A 17,302-nucleotide genomic window follows, 5' to 3' on the forward strand; every position below is an offset into this window, starting at 1 on the left:
AATTTAGAGATGGAGGGGTTACCAGGAGATTTTTAGGTAGACTTAAGAATGCAATGAGTTAGAGATTTTGTAGAACTCCTAAAGTGAAGAGGCCAAAGATTAGTTGGATTTCAAGATGGTGCTTAAGGTGATATTTAAATTGTGGCTGACACGGGAAAAGAATGGGAGTGTAAATAGGAGGAAAATATGGACCAGAGTCTTACTCATCCTGACTCTCCCATTTCCCTTTCCTCAAAACCATTATACTTCCTTTTTTCTTTTACTTCTCCCATAGGGAACTATCATGTAAAGGAAACAAAGTGCAGTCAGGTGATTCAGAAATATTTCTGGTTAGAGGAAAATAGTAGCCAAAGAAAAATAGACTGGAAATAATAAAAGAGGAGTATTGCTAATAAAGAATAAATAAAAATCAGCCAAATAAAGACAGTAGAATAAGAATAAACTAATAAAAATTAAAGACATTTATCTATTCTTCTTGCAAGAGAAGGAACATTTAGATCCAACTGCTCTAAGTTCCTTTAGTCATCAGAAGAAGGCTTCTGATAATTTTCTTTGAAGTGTATTTTATAGCCTCAGAGATCTTACTATGCTCTAAATTCTTCACAGTGTTTATAATTTTCATAAATCTTATTTAGTTAATATGCCACATACTGTAATCTCTGCAGAACTATTTACTTTTTAGTCAAAATAATTTCCTTTAACCTCTGTCTCCTCAATGTTATTTTCTCACAACATCTCCCTAATAAGGAAAAATGTGCTCTTGAAGATTCTAAGATGAGGTCAGCAAATGCAGTAGGAATATTAGGGGTTAGGAGTAAAAGCTTCTTTCCAAAATTTTTTGGGTCAATGGAACCTTTTGGTATTATTTAGATAAACTTGGAAGCCTATTTGTATAGCTGAGGATGTGCTAGGGCATGAAACACAATTTGGGATTGTTCAAACACAGCTGTAAGCTCTTTCTTACTTCTTGATCAGTTTTCCCCTCAGAAACAACTCATATATTTGTACTAAACCCCTTGAGGTTCTCTATAATTATATAACTGCCTAAGAATGACCTTTTTACATACTGAGGTATCAAAACTGAAAAATATGTTGGAATGTATTACATTCATACTTAAGTTGCCAATAAAATCAGAATGAGACAAATTCATTTTCTAAAAATTAAACGTTCAGATTCTTTTCACCCACAAGTCTTTGCCCAGCATTTTTGATTATTTATTTTTCACTAAATACTATATTTAATTCAATATCTGGATAACTTTTCTAAAATCACAGATATCAAAGATTGTTTTACTAAAGCTAAATGTTATTTTGAATTTTCCTCTTTTGTAATTTGTTCTTTTTTTCAGTACCTCCTTGTTTAATATTATCTGTAAATTTAATTAACAGACTGTTTACTTCCCTTTGTTAACTGATGTTACATAACACCACATCTAACACCAATTGCTGCAGAATCCCTGTAATGCCTCTCTCCACATAGATATTTCATATATATTTTTTAAAGTTGTTCTTCAGTTTTTGACTCACGAAACTTTAAGGACTTTGACTCATGAAAGCTCAAGGAGTCAAGAAATACAGGGGCCTGGAAGAAAAGAAAAGGAAACCCAGAAACAGAAATTGAGGGAGAAATACATAGGAGCAAAGAGAACATGAGGCCACAAATGAGAGAAGGGTAGAAGGTCAAGGTGAATAGAAAAAGAAAAAAAAGGCAATAGACAAAAATAAGGTATAAACATTCAACCCTTCTATAAAAATAAAATGTCACTGAAGATGGAAGACTGACTTGAGATTCAGGAAGCACACAAGTAATAGTAAAGATCAAAGCCTAGATCTGTCCAATAAAAGGAGTATATAAGATATTTGAAAATAACTCACGAATGATAAGTGGCAGTCTTTGGATAAAAAGGACAGCACAACTCTAAGATTAAATATATGGTAAGATATTGGTATTAGGTTGATACACAGATACAGTAGGTGTTCGTACTAATTGAGTAATTGGTATCCGAAGATGTGAGCTGATCTAATCCAGTATTTGTTAAAAGGATGGAGACCTGTTCAAAGCTGTTGACATGGATGTCTAGCACTGGGCTAGGCAGTAGAACACATATTGTATTTGCAGTCTAGCTTTGTAGATACATAAATCTAAAAGTAACTAGAAAACGATGTGACTCAGTGTGTAATTGGTGTTGGCTGATTAAATATTGGCTTTTAATTGCTAAAGAATTTCAAAAGGGGGAAGAAGACAATTCTGCAAATTAGAATAGTGAGCTTGACTTGGAATCTTAGGCGCATACAGAAGAAGTATGAGCACTCAGAGATCTGTGATAACAAGAGCTGGTCATAACTTGCCAGTCCAGTGCCCTACATTCAAAGGCTGTTGTGGGTAATTGGGGTGGGAGTATTGGAGGACTGAAGTGGTAATTCACTGTAGCTTTCAAGCACAGGCTACATGAAAATTTGTTGGCAGTTGGTGGAATATGCACTTTGAAGTTCTCTTCTTACTTTGAGGGTCTAAGTTTAAAAGAAAAAGAAAAACTGTTCTCACGGAGGCCACTGTAAGAAGTAGGACTAAAATTATTAAGTATTATGGAATTACTTCATTATGCATTTTCTCATTTCCCAACCTCCTTTCTAGAATAGTCCAGGGCTTAGCAACACAATACCTATTTCTGTTATCCACCTACCTAATGAATGGCATTGAGTTGGCTTTCTCATCTATTCTTCTTTGTTTCAGAACCATTTTTTAGGTATTGCATACCTCCTTCTTGATTAGCATACTATAGTATAGTGGTTCTTAAGTGTGTAAACTTGCAGAGCCTAGTAAAAGATTCCTGTGATTTCTGATTCAGAGGGTCTGGGATGGAGCCAAGAATTTGTGTTTCTAACAAGTTCCTGGGATAATGCTGGTCTAAGACCACTTTTGTGACTAATCCATCTTTGCTCTCACAAGTGGCATGCTGTATAAGAGGTAAGCACAATGAAGAAGTCCTCAGGATTACTTTCTAATCAACTTAGTCACTAATTTGGCAAATAGTGCTTATGCAAACTTATATAGTAAAGGAAAATATCTTGTGCATACCTTGCCACCTCTTTTAGTGGTCTTTTCCTTTTTTCCTGGGCCTCTGTTATAGCCCCTACCCATCCCCTTCCTTATGTGCTCCTCTCTTGGTTTGATCATCGTTGGCAGAGAAAACATCCATCTCAAAGACCAATATTTAAAGGTATTTAATGTGGGATTCCTTCTGAGACAATTAAAAAACAAAACAGTATCATTTGCCAAAGGGCAAATTGCACATACTGTAATTTCAAACAATGGTAATGATTCCTCCATCTATATGCATGCATGAGATAGTTTATATATAGTCCAGCATGAAAGACAAAACAAACCCCATCTCTCTGGCTATATTTAGGGTGAGAAAACAGTTTATTGATAATTTTTGAAGCTATGCATAATTGTATATGGCACTTTGGAACCCTGGTATTTGCCTGGTTCAAGGTTCTCTATGCTTCACATGTGCATTGTGGAGCGTGCCCCGCTGTGTTCTGCACGCAAAGGAACGTCATCCCTCCTCTCCACACCACATTAGTACCCAACATACCTGCGATGGCACTGGTGTGTGTGTTGGGCGGGAACAGAGACAGAGAGGTATGACAGGAGAGATGGCGATTGTGGGAAACAAAACAAAATGTGTAGTCTCAGAAATCGCACTTTACAACTATTATTTCCACCAAAATTTTTAGGTCACCCCATATTACTTCCCTATTTCGTTTGAGTTTCAGAACGTAGTTTAAAATTTCATTTTATTTTTTAATATGGAATGCAACGAAAACAAAAAAACAATTAATAGCACTGCCTCGAACTTCGAGGCAATCCCTCATCCCCAGGCTTCGCGTCTGGTTTCTGCACCGCTGGGTAAAGGTGTTTTTTTCTAGCAGTCAGGAAGCAGTGAACTGGCTTCGCGGCATCTTCCTTTCCCTTTTCCTCGGCTCCTTCCTCTCCACCCCTCCTCGTCCCTCCTTTCTCTCCTGCTTTCACAGTGCAGCACGGCCGCGTGCTCGGGTACCCACTCCTCCCCTCCGCCCATCAAACAAAACCCAGAGAGCCAGGCGCGCCCTGCCGCCGGCGACACCCACGGGAGAAACGGCCACACCACCACACGCTCGTACCACAGCGAAACAGTGAGCACGGCCGCGCACCGCGCGTCCCCGCCGCTTCCTTCCCTCCCGACGCTTCCTTTTCCTCCCTCCAGTCCCAGCGCCCCCACCCCCGCGCCAGGAACGCGCCTGCGCAGAAGTTGCCCTCGCCCTCCTCCCCCGCCCTTCCTTCCCTCGGCTCCTCCACTGGTGCCCCGCCTTCCTTTCTCTCTAGTCGGTTTCACTGAGCACTCCAGGTTGGGAGCAGTTCAGTCGATTTCCCCGCTACCCCGCCCCCCTTCCTCTTGGCTCCCCACCCCTCCCATCTCCAGCCCGGTGGAGGATGAAGCGGCTGCAGTGGCCCCAGCCCCAGCAGCGGCACCGGCGGTGGCTGCGGTGGGGGTGGCCGGAACTAGGGTGGTGAAGAAGCGGTGGCGGTGGCGGCGGCGGTGGCTGAAGGAGCGGCAGCCGCCCCAGCCGCTTCCTCTGTGCTTCCCTTCCTCTTTAGTGCAGCCAGGAAGTTTTTCACTTCTGTGCATGTGTGTGTGTGTGTGCGTGAGTGTGGGTGTGTAAGGTGAGGGCTTGGGGCGGCGTTTGTGCAGGCGTTGAGTTTTTTGCCCACTTCGCTTCCCGTAACCCGGGCAGCTCCGGAGCCGGGGCTGTGGCCCGAGGAGGGGGCGCGGCGGCGGGTTCTCTCCTTTTGTTGTTGTTTCCTCCGCCTGGGGAGCTGAAGGGGGGACGCGCCTGGGTGGGGCGGCTCGGAGCCCGGGCCTGGTGGCCCCCGGGGCTCCCGGGCGAGCTGGGTAGGGCAGAGTAGATCGGGCTTCAACATGATGGCGGCCGAGGCCGGCAGTGAGGAGGGCGGCCCGGTGACCGCCGGGGCAGCAGGAGGCGGCGCAGCCGCGGGCTCGAGTGCCTATCCGGCAGTATGTAGGGTGAAGATACCCGCGGCCCTGCCTGTGGCTGCCGTACCCTATCCTGGGCTGGCGGAGACCGGAGTAGCCGGGAACCTGGCTGGCGGAGCCGCTTTGGGGTCAGGGTTCCTGGGAGCCGGGTCTGTGGCAGGGGCAATGGGGGGAGCCGGACTGTCAGGGGGAGGTGCTGCCGCTGGCGTGGCTGGCGCCGCTGCCGGACTTGGAGGAGAGATGGGTCTCGCCAAGGGGACCACTTCGTTGCCTGCTGAGACCTTCGGGGCAGGCGGCGGATTCCCTCCTCTGCCGCCTCCTCCTCAGCTGCCCCCTTTGGGCGCCGGCCTGGGAACGGTGGACGAAGGTGACTCTCTGGATGGACCAGAATACGAGGAAGAAGAGGTCGCCATCCCGTTGACTGCTCCTCCAACTAACCAGTAAGTCAGGACAGCTGTTCAGGGACTGGGGAAGCTGGCTCCTGGAAAGAAGTGGGAAAACCTACCTCGTTCTTTCAGCTGTGATTTGTTCTGAAAAGTTTTGAAGCTTCAGGTTCCGCGCGTAGGAATTTAATTTGATAACTCATCTTCCCTGCGGGCATACTCCCTGGCGTCTTTGTATATTTATTGTTACTCTGGGAAGACGTAAAGTTTTTAAGATGAGAAGCATGGGGAAAATGTGTATCCATTGAGAACCGGATATAGTTCTGCCCCTTCCAAATTTAGGTGGCGTCCTGGGATTCAGCTGAGCTTGCAGCTGCCAAGGCAGTCGGAGGTTGTATTAACCTGTGTGTGTATTCCCTGGTGAAGCCCGATTATTCGTCAGAAGCTTTGAATATACAAGTATTTGAATGAGTTTTGTACTGATAATCATTCGAAACATCCATTGGTCAGAACGCTTTGTTTCTGTGGCACTGCAAATCCCCATTTATGCCAATTGAAAGTATAGCGATGCAGCAGTCTTCACATCATTTATGAAGATGTGGGTCAGCGAGAAAGGAAAGGGTTCTGTGAATTACAGGTGTGATTAAGGGCCTATCCTCCAACAACGTCTGTAACTTAGGCTAAAGAATTCCCATTTATTATTAGTGTAATCTTTTACAGTTGAGGCTTTGTAAGTACAGTTTTGAAGTAAAATAAAAAGTGTGCTTCTCTTCAACACTTTGTTGGTGACCAGTACAGTGTTATATTTGACAATTAGTTTTGACAGAATATTGCTGAACACATAGGGCAAATGGCTTTTTCAAATAGTGAGTACGTTTCCCTTCGTCAGTGAACATAGCTATGTATTTATTTATAAAGGTGGACCTTGATGGGAGGAAAATGTTGATGGTAGTAAATAAATAAAAAGTGGTTAATGATAGCAAAACTTTTTATATAGATCACTCAAGTTAAGTATTAATTGACCTTTAGAATTTTGACACCCTTAGTGTATCAGAAAAAAAAGATTTCGTTCGTATGTTGACATTCACTATGGACAATTGAAAGGTTTGTTTGTTTTGGATAAGCTTTGGAGGATTTGGAAGGGACTTAAAAAATGAATTAGAAAAAGATTCTGTAATACTAATCCATTTTTGACTTCAGGCTACTTCTTTTGATACTTAAGGTGGAAAAGTAAAATTAGCCTTATTTTTGTCAGCCACGATATAGCAGTGTTGTATATTTTTCATATTGTTAAATGAGAATTTAATGTTTTTGTCTGGTTTTATTCCAACTTGCCATACTATGTCTTTGTTTTATAGACTTCTGAAGGTGTTCTGGAAGTGTGAAAAATTTGAATTTTACAGCACTGTTTACACACCTCCAAGCCTTTTTGAAAGAATCAAATATTTAGGTGCCCATACATTGCTCAGCACTGCAGTTATAATAAAGTGCAACTTTGCATACTGAAAGAATATAGTCTTATGCTAGTGTTCATAACGGAATTGCATTAGGCATATTCAGTGTATTCTAAATTTTTTTAAAAAAGAATTTTGTAGAACATTTTTAGTTTCACGGCAAAATTGCATAGAAAATAATATAGTGTTCCCATTAAATTGATAACAATAAACATGAAGGAGTACTTAGGAAAATTTGTGTTTGTGAGAAGTCCATTGTGTGAGATTTCCATCATTATTAGTATGTATTTGGGAATAAAAATATTTGTATGACTATTGAGAAATGTTCATATTCTAAAAAGTATCCTCCATTTCTCCTATGTTTTTTAAATTTGTCACTGAGAAGTACAAATTTCCCTCTTTTCTTTATCTTAGATATCAGCCCAGAGTCACTGGAGGCAATACAGTGTAGTGGTTAAGCGTGCAAATTCTGAAGTTAGACAAGATTTGGGTTGGAATCCTGACTCTGCCACTTATAGCTGTGTGATCTTGGAAAGGTTAGTTTCCCCACCTGTAAAATAGGGATAATAATGGTACCTCCATCATATGGTCATCTTTAAGCTTTAATGAGAACCCAGAAGTTTTCAGCATAGTGCCTGGCACATAGTAAGTGTTCAATAAGTAGTATCCCTAAATAACAGTAATATTTTTTTATTGTCATTAAATTGCCTACTAATGCTGTTGGTACAGGGACTCCCTCACTAATCGTTACTTTAGAGAATGGTTTGAACTCCAAAGGCCTATCTACCATGATTAATTATTTTAAAAATTATGACTTTTTGTTTTTAATGTTTATTTTCTCCCAGAGAGGGGGGCAGAGGATCCCAAGTGGGCTCTGTGCCGAGAGCAGAGCAAACTGTGAGATCATGACCTGAGCTGAAGTTGGATGCTCAACCAACTGAACTATCCAGGCACCCCTAAAAATTATGACTCCTAAGGCTTCCAATAGATTAGGTTTGGAGATGAAGTTCAGGTCTTTTCTATAAAGTTCTATTTTAAATTGAAACAAAAACTTTAATGATTTGGTTAAATAATGTCAAATCTTTTGTAAAGCTATTGAAGAAATGTTCTTGGACTAAATTAATATTTGTTTACTAGTGACTGGTCACCTTAGTTATTGGATAGCATGATACTAAGGAGGTTCGGGTCATAGGTTTGAGTCCATAGTAGTTTGTTAGAGTAGGATTCCCTGGTCACAGTATTCAACCGTGTATCCAGCTAGTTTGGTGCTCTTGGTCGCAAGAGAGTCAAATGACAATATGTAGATAGACAAGTACAAATATATTAATGCCATTCATATTTTGTACCTTGTTTTTCTGTGCATGGTGAATCATTGTCTCATGTGTGTTACTGAGCATTTACATAAGTTGGGGTAAGGCTGGAGAAGTTTGTATAATTTTAACTATTACATTTATTTGAATATTTTGTTTTCACAAGTTTTGAGGAAAAAACAATTAAAAACCAATGAAATACTCCCTGTGTATTTTTATGCTATAGAAGGTGCTGTATCTAAAACTAACAGATTTCCTTTTCAAGAGAGAGAAAAGTTAAAGGAGTTTGTCACTGGTAGGCCTTATGATTTTATGACCTGCTCTTAGTGGCCTTGGTTATTTTTTACCTCTTCTCTAGAGGTTAGGGGTGACAGTAAAGGAGCATTGTTCCCTTAGTCCACCTTCAATTTTATGTAGAGACTTCTTAAATTTTTATTTTATGTTTCAGATAAAGAGCATGCACACACGTGCGCAGGGAAGGGACAAAAGAGAGGGAGAATCTTTTTTTCTTTTAATTTTTTTTAATGTTTATTTGTTTTTGAGAGAGAGGGACAGACAGATCACAAGTGGGGGAGGGGCAGAGAGTGATGGGGACATAGAATCAGAAGCAGGCTCCAGGCCCTGAGCTGTCAGCTCCGACTTGGGGCTCAAACTCATGAACTGTGAGATCATGACCTGAGCTGAAGTCAGATGCTCAACTGGCTGAGCCACCCAAGCACCCCAGAGAGAGAGAATCTTAAGCAGGCCTCGTGCCCTGAAGCAGGGCTCAATCTAAGGACTCATGACCTGAGCCGAAAAATCAGGAGTTGAATGGTTAACTGACTGGGCCACCCAGCACCCCCTACATGTAGAGATTTTAAACTGTCACCTGCAGTAGCAGGATGCCCTTGGAATGAATCCAGTCCACAGATCTATATTGCATGCTTTTGGTGTAGTTGGAACATTTAGTAAGTAGTTGCTACCATTTAAAAAATAGGAAGACGTCACATTTAAGAAGTCTTAGTTTCTAGCACACTTCCAAAATCACAGGATTTGGGGCTCCCTAGTTGCTGTTCCTGTTTGAGAGCAGATTGCCAGAGCTGAATAATGGTTGCCCCTTTTAGGTGAGTTCTGAGCTCTAGTTTGCGGTAGTCTCTACGAGGCTTGCTTTGCCTTTGGGATTATGTGCCTGGCATGTGGCATAGATCTTTCCTTGGACCTAATATGCCGGCTTGTCAACCCTGAAACTTGAAGGAAGAGGAAATAAGGAATGTTAACTGGTACCTTTCTTTTCTTTGAAAAAAACATCCATCTCTACAAAAATAAAATCATAATTAAGCCAAATAATTCTTAGAGGTTAATGTTAGGACATGTAGTATTTATTAACTTTGTCACTAATTGCATTATAACCATGGGTGAGTAATTTTTTCTTAATAAACTTAGGGGTGAGAATTGCAGAGATTAGTTATGTACAGAGCGGTTGCTGACGAGGACCCAGATATTTTTTACAATATTTGTATGAATAGTAGAGCAGTGTAGTAGGTGCTTAATTTAAGGGATAAAAAAATGAGTTGGATGCCTTTTTCTCAAGTCTCTCTTTCTGGGCAGTTATAGATCTAGTAGGAAGTTAAGTAAACCAACTACTCTGATTTAGGCTAGATTAAGATAAATATCATGAGTGAAGTATGAGCAAAGAGTCATGGGCTTTAAAAGAATAAGAAATTTATATAATTAGGGTCAGTAAGTCTTTGAGGAAAAGTAGCAAGTTTGTTATCCCGGCTGCTTAATTTATTTTCTAAACATGACCTTTTTGGTCCCCACTCTCTTTGCCTAATGATTATATCAGGTAAAAAAGACTTAAAGGTTAAATGAGTATAAACTTTTGGCCCCAAGAGAAGAGTCTGTCCTACTGAACCCTTAATTACTTATCTGTGGTCTGGAAGGGGATTGAAGGAGGTGTCTGTAGTTACTGGGAATACAGAGCACGGCCAAAGGCTGGAATTGGTTTGGGTCATTGATAGGTACTTTGGGGAAATTAGGAAAGCATTATTGACAGAGATAAAAAGAAAAAGGACAGCTGTAAATTAGGAAGAAGAAAGGGAAAGCAAAATGCAGGCCTTTCTGGTTGCTTTACTCTTGTCCTTTTACTGGCCTTTAGGGGGATGACAGACTGCCTTTAAGAGCAGCTCTAATACCCAAAAACAATACCTTGGTAGTGGTGAGGGGGACTTATGACAGTATTAATAACTGTTACTACTGCTGACATTTTTTGGTTGCTTACTACCAAACAAGAACTGTTCTAATTGGCTTACATGTGTTGGTTTAGTTATATATTGCTTCACTCCAAAACTAAATGTTTATCTGTTCTTGATTCTAAAGTTGGCAAGGCTTGATGGGGACTGCTGCATGTGTCATTTGTTGGCTGTCATATCGAAGGTGGCTTCTTAATGATGCCTTAGCTGGGACGGCTGGAACAGCTGATGGATAGCCGGGACTATGGCTGTCTCTCTCCTTGTATACCCTTCATGCAGCCTTCCCCCTTAATTAGCTTGAGCTTCTCTACAACATGGCAGCTGGGTTTTGCGAGGGAGCATGTCAAGAGGGCAAGCCTCATTGTGCCAACACGTATCAAGTCTCTGTGTTCTTCAGTGTTTGCTGATGTTCCAATGGCCAGTGCTAATAAACATGACCCAGTTTAGAGTTAGTATGGGTGGGACTGCATCACTACCGGGAGGTGAGATTTGTTGAGGGCCTCAAAGTAACAGCCTACTTCATATGTTACTCATTTACATGTAATACAGATAATACTAGGATAGGAGTGGTAAGGAATGAAGTGGGAGAAAGGGCAAGTACTTAGAAGTTCTTCCCTTAGGCTTGACGTGGTAAATTGTCTTTCATTAAATGATTCAGATAGCCTCACAGTAGATTTTGCTTCTGACCACCATTATCTTAATTTTAACACAAGTTATGGAGAATGGATGCTATTATCGCTCATTGTTTGAATGTTCAGTGTATGTATGGTAGGTGTATCATCTTGAAATCACCTGCAGTACATTTCAATTGTGGGCTAAGTTAGAAACAGTTATCAGATACAGTTTACTGGTAACTTCTCCCTATGTCTAATCATTATCTCAACAGGATTTGGGGCATAATTTTAGGCATTTCAGTTATTTTTGTGAATAAAACAATGAACATTTTAGGGGGCAGAAATATAAAAGAATGTACAGTCTACTTGAAAGATGAGGCATTAATGACAGAGACATAAGATGAGAAAATTAATCTTAAAGATGTGTGGTACAGATACATTTTTCAAATTAGGAGATAGTTGTGGAAGCGTTTAAAGAATGAAAGTATCTGAACGAATAAATTGAAATTTCATACTGTAATCCTCTTAGTGGAGTTTTACAGAAAGTTTGATTAGTTTTTGTAGTATTGTTTATTTGATATTATAATCATAAAAGTGGTATTCATAGATGCATAGTGTTTAAGTGATAGATGAAACTCTGATTTGCCGAGATGCAGAAGCAGACTGGCAGACAGCCCGTATGCAGAACTAGAGTGGTTTGGTTAAAGTCACATAGCTAGGTAGTGGCAGAACTGGCACAGAATCCAGTTCCCATAATTTTTCAGATATGTTTAGATTTGAGAAATATTTATAATGAATTTGGGTGGGGGGAGGAAGGCAGAGGCCCAGGGTTGACTAGTCCTTTACTCTTTGCTGGGCACTTTACATAGATTATTTTGTTTAACTCTCACAGCTACACAATGAGAATAGATATTCTCCTCATTTTTAGTGTTCAGAAAACTGAGTGATGGAATTCTAATACAAATATTATACTTTTTCCTTTGTCTTGCCTCCTTCCATTAAGTATAATACGCACTATGCACACTCATAGAAAACATATACTTAAAGGCTGGCTGGTCACTGAGTATTATGGACTGAATTCTGTCCCATTAAAACTCCTAGGGTTGAAGCCCTAACCCCCATGTGGTGATTTATGTATAGGGCCTTTAAAGAGGTAATTAAGATTAAATGAGGTCATAATGGTGCGTCCATAATCCTGTTGGACCTTATAAGAAGGGGAAGAGATACCAGTAGTGCACATGCACAGAGAAAAGGACAAGTGAATTCACAGTGAGAAGGTGGCCATCTGAAGCCAAGGAGAGTGGCCTGATTAGAAAGCACCTCTGTTTTCACTTTAACTTGGACTCAGCCTCCAGAACTGTGAGAAAATAAGTTTTTGTTATTTAAACAATTCAGTCTGTGGTATTTTGTGAAGGCGGCGCAAGCTGACTGATAGGATACACTAGATAACCCTGCCTCTTTAAAAATGGCTTTGGGTGATTTTGGAGCAGATTAGATGCACATTTACTACTTGAGAAATAAGGTCCTCATTTTTTTTTTTTATTCCTATCTTTCACTGTAGAAAAGAAAAACTTCCCTTATACTTTACCTTCTTTTCTTATGTGTTAGTGATGTCTACCCTGTGTTGAAAGATGGAAAAATTATTTAAATGCATGTCTGATTATTATAGTGTGAAAAGATCCTACATATGACCATGAGTGGTAGCCAGGGAAAATCCTGTGGGGGAGACATTACTCCAGCAAAATTTCTGTATTCACTCTGTGTTCATTGTTGTATTATTCATTGTTACTTTTTCATGTATGTATACGTGCATATCTTTATTATTATTATTTTGTCTGGATGTCAATAAGATAAATTACCTGCTCAGTGTTTGTCAAGCTAGATTATCAGTTTATTACAAAAGATATAACTCAGGAACAGTCAAATGGAAGAGAATCATGGGACAAGTTATGTAGAAAAGGGTACAGAGCTTCTGTGCTGTCACGGGGTATTCCACTCCTCAAACCACTCTCCCACCTCCATGTGTTCACTAACTGGAAGCTCTTTCAGTGTTACTTTTGAAATTGTCTTTCTCCTACGTATCTGTCTGAAGCTTAAGGGAGAGACCTAGAGATCTCTCTTTGTAGGTTCAACCTGCTAGACTGCATTCACAGCTGAAACGCTTGTATAATAGACCATGTCTCTTCTCCATCCATGTCTATCTTTCTGCCTGTTGATTTATCTCTCAGATTTTAAAATTAAACTTTTAATTTTGAGGTAATTGTGTGATTTCACATTTAGTTGGAAGAAATAATACAAAGTATGTGCCCTTCACCATTTTTCCTTAGTGGCAACATCTGGTATAACAGCTAGGAAATTGATTTCGTTGGCTTGGCATACAGTCATGTGTGTGTCTTATATGTTTAGTGTGCATTTAGTTGTGTGCAGTTTTATCACATATGTAGATTTGTGTAACCATCACCTCAGTAAATATAAAGAACATTTTCATCACCACCCGGGTTCTTTGTGCTGCCTTTTTATAACCAAGCTCACCTCCTTCCTCCTCTCCCTCATCTCTAATTCCTGGCAGCCACTAGTCTGTTTTTCCTTTTGTCGCTTCAAAAAATGTTATCAAACAAAGAAACAAAGCACAAAAAAACTACGTTGTACAGGTGGAATCATATAGCATGCAACCTTTTAGGACTAGCATTTGTTTTTCAACATAATTCCCTCAAGATTCATTCAAGGTGTTGCATGTATCAATATTTTGTTCCTTTTTGTTTGCTGAGGAGTATTTCATGGTATGGATGTAGGACAGTTTAGCCATTCACCCTTTGGAGAACATTTGGATTATTTCCAGTTTTGATTATTAGGGAAAAAAAGCTGCTATGAACATTTGTGTTTATGTTTTCACGTGAAAAAAAAGTTTTCATGAGTGCACTTGGCTGGATTCTGTGGTAATTGCATGTTCAGTTTTATGAGAAACTGCAAATCTGTTTTCTAGAGTGGCTGTATCTGTTTACATTCTGACCAGCAATGTATGAATGACGCAGATTCTCTGTATCCTCACCAACATTTGATATGGTCATAATTTTTTATTTTAGCTATTCTCATAGGTGTTTAGTGATCTCAGTATGTTTTTTGTTGTTGTTTTTTGTTTTTTTTTTGAGAGTGTGTGGATAGAGGATCTGAAGCGGGGCGTGGTGGGGGAGGCTCCCTGATGACAGCCGAGAGCCTGATGTGGGGCTTGAACACAGTAACCATGAGTTCATGACCTGAGCCCGAAGTCTGAGCCACCTGGGTGCATTGGTTGTAATTTGTATTTCTCTAATGGCTGAGGATGTTAAAAATCTTTTCATATGCTAACTTGCTATCTGTATGTCCTGTTAGGTGAAATGTTTGTTCGTACCTTTTTCCCATTTTCCAAATTGGGTTGTTTTATTGTTGAGTTTTGAGAATTCTAAATATTAGTCATTTGTCTGCTATGTGCAAATACTTTTTTCTGTTCAGTAGCTTGTCTTTTTTTCCTTTTAACAAGGTCTTTCTATGTGAAAAAGTTTAAAAAATTTTTTAAAGTTTATTTATTTATTTTAAGACAGTGCAAGCAGAGGAGGGGCAGAGGAAGGGAGAGAGAGAATTCCAAACAGGCTCTCATCAGGCTTGAACTCCTGAACCATGAGAAAATGACCTGAGCCGAAATCAAAAGTCAGATGCTTAACCGACTGAGCCACCAGGTGCTCCAAAAGTTTTTAATTTTGAGGAGACTTAATTTATTAATATTTCCTTTTGTAGGTTGTGCTTTTGGAGGCAAGTCTAAGTAAGAACTCTTCACCTAGCCTAGGTCTCAAAGGTTTTCTACTATGTTGTTTTATAAAAGTTTTATAGTTTAATGATTTAATGTTAAGTCCATGATCTATTTTGATTTCATTTTTATAAGAGATAAGGTGTTTAAATTGAGGTTCCTGTTTAGCCTATGGATATTCAGTTGCTCCAGCACCATTTGTTGAAAAGGTAAATATCCTTCCTTTATTGAAGTGGTTTTGTACTTTTGTCAAAAATCAATTGGCCATGTATGTGTGGCTTTACTACTGGGTTCTCTGTTGAGTTCTCTTAGTTTATATGTCTCTATCTGCTAATATCACACTCTTGATTACTATAGCTGTGTAGTAAACCTTAATATCAGGTAGAGTTGTTCCTCTCACTTTTCAATATGGTTTAGTTATTCTAAGGCTTGTGTCTTTACATAAAAATTTTATAACAAGCTTATCCATATTTGGACCAAAGCATGTCCACACTTGTACAAAAAGTTTGCTGAGATTTTCAAAGGAATTGTATTAAACCTATGGATCAGTTTGGGAATTGATATCTTTGCTATATTTAATGATATGCCTTCATTTTTTTAGGTCTTCCTTGATTTCTTTAATCAGTGTTTTGTAATATCAAATCCTAATGTATACTAATTGTTAAATTTATACTTAATTATAATGTTTTTTTTCTCTGGAGCAATTTTGTGAATATTGTTATGTTTTTTATTTCATTTTCCACATGTTCATTACTAATACATAGAAATAAGATTGATTTTTGCATTGGTCCTGTACTCTTTGACCTTGCTAAAATTACCTTTTAGTTTCTAGAGGTTTTTTTAACAGATTCCTTGGAATTTTCTACATAGACATGTCAACTGCAAATAGGGACAGCTTTCTTTCTCATCTGTATACCTTTTATTTCTTATTGTGGTGGCTAGAACTTACAGTTCTGTATTGACTAGGAGTGGTGAGAGCAGACATCCTTGCTTTGTTCCTTGCCTTAGGTGGAAAGCATTTAGTATTTCATCATTAAGTATGTTTTTTTTTAATGTTTATTTATTTTTGAGAGAGAGTGCAAGTGGGAGAGGGGCAGAGAGAGAGGGAGACACAGAATCCGCAGCAGGCTCCAGGCTCTGAGCTGTCAGCACAGAGCCTGATGCTGTGCTGGGACTTGTGAACCATGAGATCATGACCTTAGCCGAAGTTGGATGCTTAACTGATTGAGCCACCCAGGCACCCCAAATATGTTAAGTATAGGTTTTTGGGGGGTGTAGTTGGGTAGATCCTCTATCAAGTCAAGGTAGGTCACCTGTCTGCCTAGTTTCATTGAGAGTTTTTATTATGAATGGATGCTGGATTTTGTCAAATTCTTTTTCTGACTCAATTTATATGATAGGATTTTTTTCTTTAGTTTGTTGATATTGGAGATTACGCTGATTTTTTTGTTTTAATGTTGAACCAGCTTGCGTACATGGAATAAATTGCATGTGGTTTGGATGTGTAATGTTTTCACATATTGCTGGATTTAGGTTGTTAATTTGAGAATTTTTGTGTCTAAGTTCATGAGAGATACTGGCTTGCAGCTTGTGGTATCTTTGTCTTGTTTCAGTATATGGATAATTCTGGCATCACAGAACGAGCTAGGACACTTTCCTTCCTTTTCTAATCGTTAGAAGAGTTTGTGAAGTATTGGTATTCTTTAAATATTTAGTAGAATTCTCTGGTGAAAACATCACAGCCTGGGATTTTTTTCTTTTGTTTTTGAGATTTTAAAATTATGAATTCATTTTTTAGTGATTATAGGATTATACATAATATTTGTTTTGGTTGAATTTTGATAATACAAATGGTCCCTGACTTAAGATTTTTCGACTTTATGATGGTGTGAAAATGATACGCATTCAATAGAAACCGTACTTGGCATTTTGATTTTTTCCTGGCCTTAGCAATACGTGGTAGGATTCTTTCTCGTGATGCTGGGCAGCAGCAGTGAGTCATAGCTCCCTGTGAGCCATGCATTCACGAGGGTAAACAGCCACAACTGATACACTTAAAAAGAATTCTGTACCCTTAAAACCATTCTGTTTTTCACTTTCAGTATAGTATTCAATAAATTACATGAGGTATTATTCAACACTTTTTTTTTTTGTTTTAAATAAAATAGGCTTTGCATTAGATGATTTTGCCCAATTATAGGCTAATGTGTTTTGAGGATGTTTAATGTAGGGGGGCTAAGCTGTGATGTTTAGTAGCTTAGGTACATTAAATGCATTTTTGATTTATGATATTTTTAACTTACAGTGAGGTTATTGGATATAGCCCTATCATAAGTAGAGGAAGGTCTGTATGTGGTTTTTGAGGAATGGATTCATTTGTTTTAATTAGTCTAATTTCGGAGCAAACTTGTTTCTATTTCCTAATTATCCTTTTAATGGCTCTACAATGTTCAATTATATTTTCTTTAATGCTGATGTTGATCATTTATA

The 17,302-nt window shown here is 39.2% G+C and overlaps 1 protein-coding gene across 1 annotated transcript in view; it reads left to right on the plus strand.

Annotated features, from left to right (window-relative positions):
- The first annotated feature begins 4,326 nt into the window (after nucleotides 1-4,326).
- RASA1 (RAS p21 protein activator 1) overlaps nucleotides 4,327-17,302 on the plus strand; it is a 117,692-nt gene continuing 104,716 nt past the window's right edge. Inside the window, 1 exon segment of the mRNA XM_043593261.1 lies at nucleotides 4,327-5,479. Within this exon segment, the coding sequence (XP_043449196.1) occupies nucleotides 4,965-5,479 (515 nt within the window). The 5' untranslated portion in view covers nucleotides 4,327-4,964.

The sequence above is a fragment of the Prionailurus bengalensis genome, chromosome A1 (genome assembly GCF_016509475.1).
Source record: "Prionailurus bengalensis isolate Pbe53 chromosome A1, Fcat_Pben_1.1_paternal_pri, whole genome shotgun sequence".
Taxonomy (NCBI): Eukaryota; Metazoa; Chordata; class Mammalia; order Carnivora; family Felidae; genus Prionailurus; species Prionailurus bengalensis.